The 9,413-nt window shown below is 54.2% G+C and overlaps 1 protein-coding gene across 1 annotated transcript; it reads right to left on the bottom strand.

Annotated features, from left to right (window-relative positions):
- Positions 1–12: 12 nt before the first annotated feature.
- On the bottom strand, positions 13–8,108 carry LOC121166253 (nidogen-2-like). The gene is made up of 9 exons (XM_040995355.1): positions 8,033–8,108; positions 6,470–6,814; positions 5,473–5,642; positions 4,129–4,258; positions 3,667–3,838; positions 2,170–2,327; positions 1,509–1,632; positions 804–916; positions 13–595 (listed from the first exon to the last, which is right to left on the bottom strand). Exons 1-9 carry the CDS (start codon positions 8,106–8,108, stop codon positions 585–587), a joined length of 1,299 nt encoding a protein of 432 aa, XP_040851289.1. The 3' UTR covers positions 13–584.
- Between the last annotated feature and the right edge of the window lie 1,305 nt (positions 8,109–9,413).

Genomic DNA, 9,413 nt, shown 5'->3' with positions numbered 1-9,413 from the left:
CATAAGTTGTAGGAAAATTTAAATTTTTATTGGAATAATCTAGAAAAATTGAGAACTATAACATTACATCTTTGGCATTTATAAATGCAGTACTTGTGGTACTTCAGAGGCACTGAAAATTGAATCCTAGCACCTTTTGATAGGAATGCACTTCCGCAGAGGTAAAAGCTTATAAGTTTGGCCGGGAAGCTAAGGGCATCGCTTCCCATCAGTTACACAGAGCCTCTCAGTCAGCGTCTGTGACCACATGTGAGTTCTTGGCCAGGTATGCTCTTAAACTCTTAATTTGTTCTTAGATGAATTTGGTTTTTTAAATACTATATAAATGTTAATAAAAAGTTGCTTTAATAAGCAACAGTTGTTACCTGTTTTAACTTTCAGTAACAACCTTTGCTGAAATATACAGTAGTAGTAAAGATTGAGGTATAAACTTTTCACAAAATATACTGTCTTTTCACAAAAAATGTTCATTTTGTAGATCCAGATACTGTAACCGCCAATTCCTTTTTCACTTTCTTTGCAGCGAATGTTCTTTAGGGTCAGGATTCTGGTTGTAAACGCCAAGTCCTCTGCTGGTGCAGTATTTATTTTCTTCCTGGGAGGGAAACGGGCAAAGTAGGTATTTTGTTACTGAGTTACAACAGCAAGTCTGTGTATGTATAGTTGAGCTAGGAAAACAGGGTTGTGAAGACTGGCTTCCCTGTGTATGTGCTGCCCTTAAAGTTTGCCAGCTTCTAGTAGCTGTCTCTATTGGCAGCAAGGTCTGTATCCGTTACCATGGAAATTGCAGCCCAAGCATTTACCTGTGGGGCAGAAGGGGTGGACGGCAGTGATCCCGTAGAGATGAGAGCGCTGCTCAGGGAGATACTCATCCGTCAGCTGGCCGGAGTGTCTGTCCACTGACAGGACGCCATCCCTGTTCCCAGGAAGGAAGGCAGGCAGAGAAGTCAGACACAAAATGTGAGCTTCCATAGAGAAAAGTGTTGGCTTCCTAGCTTCATTTTAGGTATGAAAAGTTGGTTTATTAGTTCACAATGTAGCTCCCAGACCAGTGTCACCTAGGCACCTGTTAGTTTGGGGGACACCTCTCTGAAGTAGGAGACCCTCTGGTCGGAGCTCACTGCTGCCAAGTCCAGCAGGATGTGTGTGGGTACACCCGGAAAGCTGCCTGCTCTTAGAGGAAGACTGGGATTGTTTCAGAGAAAGAGTAAAAGCATTCCTGTTCAGCAGTAAGTGATGTCTGCAGTGTCAGTACAGCTTACAACAGTTTGGACATCACGTCGTCTTGGAAGCCCAGACTTCAACTCATGTGCTTCCTCTTTAGATACAGTACTGCCAGACAGCTTCCTCGCTCTAAAGCAGAAGCACTTCCAAAGCACCACCTTGAGGAATGCTATTGCCGGTGGACAGTGAGGGGGCTCAGCAGAGGACTCCCTTATTCTTATTCTTATTCACTCCCTTATTCTCAGGATGGCATGTGCTCTGGGACAGTCTGCACCTCGCCTCACCTCCTCCAGTCGGTGTAGTAGAAGTGGTTCAGGTGGCTGACCACGCTGAAGGGGTAGTTGAGGTTACTCTGGATGACGTGCCGGCCGCTTCCATCACGCCGTGTACACTCCAGTTTTCTGGTTCCTTTTAAAACATCAAAGGGCAGTGGTGGAAATAAAGTCCTCTCATGCCAAGGAAGAGAAAAAAAGCACTTTTTCAATTACACTTGTTTGGCTTGAGGAGTCTGCTACTAGGGCAGACTAGCAACAGAGTGTATACTGCCACCACATCAATTAGCAACTAGAATTTCCCATTCTATCACTTGTCCAATTTATTGGGTAGCATTCTTGGTTTTTATCAGAATTTGGGAGCTAGGGCTGTGCTGCAGCAGGTAAAGCTGCTGCCTGTGGCCCTGGCTGCTCCACCTCCAACCCAGCTCTGCTAACGGGCAGGGGAACACAGCAGAGGACGGCCCAGTGCTTGGGCCCCTGCACCCACATGGAGACCTGGGACAAACTCCTGGCTTCAGGATGAAGCAGCGGGGTCACAATCTAACTCTGCCATTCAAACAAGCCAATCTTTAAAAAGCAAACCCTTGGTTTATTATAAAAACCATTACAAAATATTGCTTCTCACACCCACTGGCACACAGCGCCACCTCCTGCCCACCGGTAGCATTACCTGCATCTGCCCAGCAGAGCATTTCGGAGACGGTATCAAAGGTTAGGCCATTAGGTAATCCAATGTCTTTGCTAATCAGAATTCTTCGACCGGCTCCATCTAAAGAAGATGTTTCAATTTTAGGAGCTTCTCTATTCCAGTCTGTCCAGTACAAGTTACTGTAGATAAATTTTAAAAATCAAGATTGTAAAAGAAGTTAATAGAAGATAGCATCCAGGGTGGCCTGTGATCGCAGGCCCTGGTATTCACAGCCTGAAATGACCTTGAATTTGGGCTAGATTTCGTGTCCTGCTTCTTGCACTTGAGGATGGCAGGAGCAGTGTGCTGTCCCTCAGCATTACCTCTGGGTGCCTGCTAAGGAAGCTGGGTGCTGGGGGATACACAGCAGCCTGTGCATACAGGCCCATGTGGTACTGTCAGGGCAAGTGTGTCACTAGAGTTACTCCACAGCCTTGCAGTCTTCTGGTTATTGTAACTGTGTACAGACCCGTGCACATCCTGGCCCTGCCCTGGATCCGCCTAGGTTGTACACTGCATCTTGGGTGGAAACCCTCCACACGACCCGCCTGCTATACCTCGTCCCTCCTCAGCAGCCCTTGTTACATCTACGTAGCAGAATCCAATGGTGCAGGCAAGGATTACAGGCTGACAGTTAAAGCACGAGGAGTCAGGAAAGCCCTTAGACTTCCAATGAACGGGACGAGCAGCTGAGACCAGGAGCGGGAGAGAAGTGGTCACACAGGCGTCATCTCTTCCTGCCGGGCAGGTGAAGCCCAGAGCACTGAGTGCCACAACACAGCTGGAGGCTTGTCCACGCATGCTCAGCTGGGGGCGGGGAGGCAGGGCCTGTGTGTGTCCTTCCTGTGCATCCTGGGTTCTGGCTCCTCCCACCCAGCCTGATTTAAGGCCATTCAAAACAGGAAGCCCAGAATGAACGCACACAGAACCTCAGCATTTGGCGCAAGCTACTGCTGGGTTCTTTGAGTGACATCTACGGAGAGAGAAATACTTAAGAAAGCTTAACTATTCCACCAAGCAATGGAGGAAGACTGGGTCACATGGTCCCATTCAGGCCTGGCTCAGGGTGTTAGAGGGTATTCTTTTGGCTGATGTGACTGGAAAAGACAGACATACTTGCCCAGTGTGGGAAACCACTGAAGTCCAGCATCGAGCTCTGGGCACTCGGGCCATTCAGCAGCAGGAAGCCCCACTGTTGGGCTGAACCCCACTTTCTAGACCTGCTGCCAAGAGGCCTACCTCACTTCCCAAGGCAGCCCGTTCTCGTCAGTGGACACCCTTGTCTTGCTCACTCTAACAGGATGCAAGCTCTGCTCTCAACAACAGCTAGCTTGGCCTGGAACGGCCCCTGGAGCCTACTCAGGCCTTCGGCCATCTGACTGTGTATGTGTGACCTCAGACCTGCTCCACCCAGGCCTTCCCATCTGAGGGCTTCAAGTCGGTCTACAGGGGAAAGGAGAGGCGGGGAGCCCGGCTGACCCTCCGGCTGGATCCACGGCGATGGCGCGGGGATTCACCAGGTCCACGTCGAAGAGGGTCCTGCGCTCGGAGCCGTCCAGGTTGGCCCTCTCCACTCTGTCCCGGCCACTGTCCGTCCAGTACATGGTTCTGTGGACGTAGTCAACAGCGAGTCCTTCGGGGCTCAGGAGCCCTGCAACAAAGAACATGTGTAAGTTAGGAGCAGCGCCCTGAAGCAGAGCATCAGCTACAGCTGACCAAGGGGCTCCGAGTCCCAGGATGAGATCCTCTGGTTCCTTTTTCTGCCCTCTTCCTCTTCCACACTAACAGACCTCCCAGCCTCTGGGTGCTGGGCGCCTGCATGGTAAACCCTGGCCACAGCCTGGGGCTCCAAGTCCAGAGTGTGTGTGTAGAACTGCACCTGCCCCGTAGAGTCCCCGGCATGGACGTGGGCTCAGGGTGGGGCTGTGGAGGGAAGCTGACCTGAGCTGATGATGGTCTCGGGTTCGGCTCCCGCCTGCAGACGGGCGCGACTGATGGTTCGCCCTGCGACATCCGTCCAGTACACCGTGCCTTCCTGGCAGTCGTAGTCAATCCCCACGATGATGGAACCCTTCACAGACCAAAACCACACAAGTCAGCATTCTTTGTACACTTCTCCGACACTGGATCCACAGGCAGCGCAGTCCTTGAGGTGACGCTGGGCCAGGTCCAGCGTGTGATGTCATTCATCTATAGCTGGACCAAACCCGAACGCTTCCAGTGCTGCCCACGCTTTCTGGAAGGGCCTCCCTAAAACTTGCCACCTGTGTCAGCTCCCGCCCCCAGTGCGCTCTGCACACAGCAAGGGCCAGTAGGTGGATACCAAGGGAGCTAGGGATGGTGGGGACCCAGCTTCCGGCTAGTTCAGCTCCCCTCCCTACTGCACTGGTGACAGCCCTTTAAAAGGCCACACGCAGGACTCAGCTGGATGCACCCCAGTCCAAGAAACACTGTAGGCCTGGGGCCCTGGTTGATATCCGCTCAAGAAATGATGAGTGGAGAAGAAGGGACTTCATGTCCACTGACTGCCAGGGTTCTCAGAGGAAAACAAAATGTCCCAGTCCCAGATTTTTCCTTAAGTGGCCGTGGGTAGGGAAGTGCTGGGCTGCAGGGCCATGGACTGTCCATGTGGACCTGAAGCCCATGCCAAAAGGAACATGCGTTTATCATTCAGACTGACCGGCCAAGGCCACTCCGTGGATTGGCTCATTGGGTTTCAGCCACGTGGAAAAGGACCTGTGGTCAGGATCCAGACGTGAGGGAAGATGGACACTGAACCCTAGTCCCCAGTCGCAGCCACGGGGTAGAGACCCCCTCCTCCCCGAAGTGGCAGCCCTACAGGGTGTGGCTCCTGTGCAGCTGAGGTCCCCTGGCCGTTTCTGGGACCTGCTTTGCCTAACCTCCCAGCTGAAGAGCAGGGTCCCTAGGACATGGCCCCTGCTTCCCGAGCCAGCAGGCCCCTTATTATAGGGTACTGCCCCTCCCTTTAGAGAGGCCATTTTTGCATAGTGGGGAAGGAGAAAGGGCCTCCCCAGTAAGGCATCCCCACCCATGAGGGAGACGACTCTGGCACCACTGCTGGCCTTCCCGCTCCGGGACCCGCTCAGCCCTGAGCAAGGACAGCGTGGAGCAGGATGACTGCACAGGCTTGGAGGCGGCCATGCCCCTGGCCAGTCCCAGCATGCTGCCTGGCACGAGCTGGCCAGCAGGGTGTGGAGGCCGGGCCTTCTGGCCAAGTCAGTGGGGGTGCAGGCTCCACCCCCGGCTGGGAGAAGTCCCCCTTACATGCACTGACAGCAGGGTCTTGGCCTTGTCCTTCAGAAGCGTGGTGCCCTGCAGGGGCACCTGGCCGATGCGCTGCACCTGGGCATAGAGCAGGAAGTCACCCACGGGCGGAGCAGTGACATCAGGCCGCGGCATGGGCAACATCGGGGGAGGCACCGTCCCAGGGAGACCTGTGTGGGAAAGCAGCGGGCTGTGAGGGGGTCAAGTTGCTACCCGTGATGCCTGCATCTCCTGTTGGTGCTGGTTCGAGTCTCAGCTACTCCACTTTGTACCAGCTTCCTGCCAAAGTGCCTGGGAAAGCAACAGAACAAGGTCCAAGTGCTTGGGCCCCTGCACCCACGTGGGAGTCCCTGAAGAAGCTCCTGGCCTTGACCTGGCCACTGTGGCAATGTGGAGAGTAAAGCAGCAGATGGGAGATCTTTCTTGGTCTCTCTCCCCCCACCTAACTCTGACTTTCAAAGAAACAAATACTAAAAAAAAAAAAAGAGCCAGAACTCTGGTGTAGCATATGAAACCTCTGCTGACGGTGTCAGCTGGTTGGAGTACAGCTGCTGCACTTCCAATCCTACTCCCTGCGGATGCTTCTGGAAAAGCAATGGGAGATGGCCCAACCCTTTAGGCTCCTGACACACGGGGGATCCGAAGAAGCTTCTGGCTCCCAACTTTGGACAAGCCCGGCTCTGCCTGTTGCAGCCACTTGGGGATGACCCAGCAGATGGAAGATTCTCTCTGTTGTAGCTTTACCTTTCAAATAACAATAACAATAAATCACTGGGGGAGAAAAATCAGCCAATGCTGTGCTTCTCCTGGGACCCCAGCGTGGCACGTGTCCTTCAGTGTTCCCCAGTGCCCTACACTCCACATGTCTGCTTTACAGAAAGGGTTAAGGGCAAACCCCAGCACCCCGTTCAGATGGTTAGGGTCTGACCTGGCATCTGAGCGACTCTCCTGGCAATCTTTCCCCACTGCCCGGAGGGAGGGCAGCCCGAGTGCTTACATGCGGGAGTGATGCCCGGCTGGGAGCGTGTGCCTGCCACCTCTCTGCCGTCTTTGTCCACACACCAGCAGAAGTCGCTCTTGCCGTGACACTGCAGGGGCACGAAGTGGCCCAGGTCATCACACTGTGGCACGTACTGGTCGTCCCGGGCGCTGCCCCCATAGTGTTCGAGCAGGCTTTCCTTCCAGCGCTCACACACGGTCCGGGGCCTCTGGGTTGGTCCTGGGTAGACAGGAATAAGTGCCACCCGACAGGAAGACCAGCAAAGGCTGACAGGTGGCTCATGACCCCCCACCTCTGCCCTCTGCCCTCTGTCCAGCACCAGGTTCTCAGCCAGCCCGAGGACTGCACCAGGGAAGTGGGTGGTTCTGGGAGTTCTCTGTGGCACTCACTGTGGTTCTGTCACCTCGGGCCAGGTCCATCAAGGCCACATGGAAAAACAGAGAGGTCAGGTGTGCAGTGTGGAGGGCAGCAAGTTGGCTCTGGTCACGAGAGGCCCACAGGCCACTCCTGGCCCAGTGCCTGAGCATGCTCTGCAAGTGGCTTTCACCTTAAAGCCCGCCCTCTCCTGCTTGTTCCAGGACCTGCCACCGCACAGTGGCCTGTGCTCCCTGCAGGACATCACCCAGAGCCTGGCCTTGCCCGGGGCATCTGTGTCTGTGGACAACTTGCCGGCAGTGAGCGAAGCATGATGCAGTTGTGGGAAACAGCTGTGCAGACTCTCAGGACAACCCATTCCCATTAGTCTCAGTCATCTTGCTTCAGGGCCACCCTCAAAGCAGACCCCTTGTTGCCGATCCCTGGCACCCTGTCACAGTGTCACAGCCCCACTCTCTCAGTGTCCTCCCCTCCTTGCCCCTCCCTCACTGCCATGTTAAAGACCGGCCACACTCGGGGGCCACCATTGTGGCTTAGCAAGCTAATCCTCTGCCTTATGGGCAGCAGTTGGAGTCCCAGATGCTCCACCTCTGATCCAGCTCCCTGCTAATGTGCCTAGGGAAGCAGTGGAGGATGCCCAACCCTGGCTGTTGAAGACATTTGGGGAGAGAATCAGTGGATGGAAGATCTAACTCTGTCTTTCAAGAAAAAAATATCTTTTAAAAAATACAAACAAATCAGCAAATCCAGCTAGTCTGGGCCATAGAGCAATCTCCAGCCAGGCTTCTGCCAGCAGAAGTGCTGTCCCCACCATGGTGACTCCATCTGAAGATGCTGCTGTAGGGGTCGAAATGATTGCTGTGGCAGCGTAATCCAAAGAATTCAAAGAGAAGGATGGTGCTTCTTCCTTTTCAATTCCTGCCACTCAGCTTATGCTCTGCGGTCACTCAGCTTACACTCTGCGGTCACTCAGCCGAGCACCCATAGGCTCTCCAGGTACATGACGGAACCCGTGGTATGACCCCAGAATCTGTCCCCTCAAGCCTGCCCCTGTCCCAGTCTCCAGTCAGCAGCGGCCCCACCAATCTCCACGGCTCAGACGCCCTGGCCAGGCCTCCTCCGCTGCTCTGCCCGTGGTGTGATGGGCCACGAGAGCTTGCAGCTCCATGGTCATGGTCTCCTCACCGCTCCCCACCTCCAGCCCACTGCCCTGGCCGTACCCCACCTGCGGCTCCCGCTGGGTCTTCTCACTGGGCACCATGCCAAGCTCTGGGGAACAGCTGTCCCCTCGGGTGGCTTGGAAGGGGCCCTCCCTATTCCATCACTACTTCTCATTCTGGCTTTGGCCATGTCCTCTGCCTCGGACTGAGCAGGCATCCTCACCTGCTTTGAGCGGGTGTTGCTGCACAGACGAAGCAGCTCGGGAATGGCAGCCAAGGCCTGACCAGAGCCAAGAGGGAAGTCTGGGCACAAGCAAGTCAATACCAAAGAATGTGGCCCTACTCCGCTCATTGCCTTGGCAGGCTTTCAGCCACCCTGCACGGCCCCATCCCAAACATGTCTGCAACTTCAGGCCAGTGCCGGAAAGCAACTGCCTGCGATGCTGCTATCCCAAATGGGCACTGGGTCATGTCCTGGCTGCTCCCGTTCTGATCTGGCTCCCTACTAGTTTGCCTGGAAAGCAGTGAAAGATGGCCCAGGGGCCTGGGCTCCTGTACCAGGTGGGAGACTCGAAGAAGCTGCTGCCTGCTGGCTTCAGAACGGTCCAGCTCTGGCAGTTGCAGCTGTTCAAGGAGTGAACCAGTGGATGAAGGATGTCTCTCCCCTACTCTCTAAAATTCTGCCCTTCAAGTAAGTAAGCCTTTAAAAAAAACTTTGGTTTATGTATTTATTACACTTTTCATCATATTAGAGCTGGAGTAGGGAACCTTTTTTATTGCCAAGGGCCCTTTGGTTATTTCTAATGAGTCACACACAATTATTAGCTTAAAAATGAGCCTGCGGGCCCGGCGCGGTGGCGCAAGTGGTTGAGGTCCTCTCCTAGCATGCCCGGGATCCCATATGGGCGCCGGTTCTAATCCCGGCAGCCCCGCTTCCTTTCCAGCTCCTTGCCTGTGGCCCGGGAAAGCAGTCGAGGACGGCCCAAAGCTTTGGGACCCTGCACCCGCGAGGGAGACCCGGAAGAGTCCTGGCTTTGGATCGGCATAGTATCGGCCCGTTGCGCTCACTTGGGGGGTGAATCATCGGACGGAAGATCTTCCTTTCTGTCTCTCCTCTCTGTATATCTGCCTTTCCAATTAAAAAAAAAAAAAAAAGAGCCTGCCATAAATTGAGTATAATCGAGTTCTATCCACAGGTGCCTCGGCAGGTTCACACCAAATGATTTCAGAGGCTTCACACACCTGCGGCTGGATGAGCCCCACCCATTTCAGTGCTCTCCTCCTGCTTATAAAGACATCTGCTGTAAGAACCTCATGCCGTCACACGGGCAGCAGCCGCACAGAGCTCATGGCTACCAGGTCTCTCTCTCTCTCTCTCTCTCTCTCTCTCTCTCTCTCTCTCTCTT

The sequence above is a fragment of the Ochotona curzoniae genome, unplaced genomic scaffold (assembly GCF_017591425.1).
Source record: "Ochotona curzoniae isolate NIBS_2020 unplaced genomic scaffold, NIBS_Ocur_1.0 patch103, whole genome shotgun sequence".
Classification (NCBI taxonomy): domain Eukaryota; kingdom Metazoa; phylum Chordata; class Mammalia; order Lagomorpha; family Ochotonidae; genus Ochotona; species Ochotona curzoniae.
The sequence above is the reverse complement of the archived record's forward strand: the minus strand, read 5'-3'. Positions and strand labels throughout refer to the sequence as shown.

Excerpts from the sequence above, each read along its gene's own strand:
- LOC121166253 (XM_040995355.1), bottom strand. The coding sequence starts at position 8,108 with ATGGTGCCCAGTGAGAAGACCCAGCGGGAGCCGCAGGTGGGGTACGGC. Across the intron at positions 5,643-6,469 it reads GCCGGGCATCACTCCCGCAT|GTCTCCCTGGGACGGTGCCT; the intron begins GTAAGCACTCGG and ends TTTCCCACACAG. Across the intron at positions 4,259-5,472 it reads AGACCCTGCTGTCAGTGCAT|GGTTCCATCATCGTGGGGAT; the intron begins GTAAGGGGGACT and ends TGGTCTGTGAAG.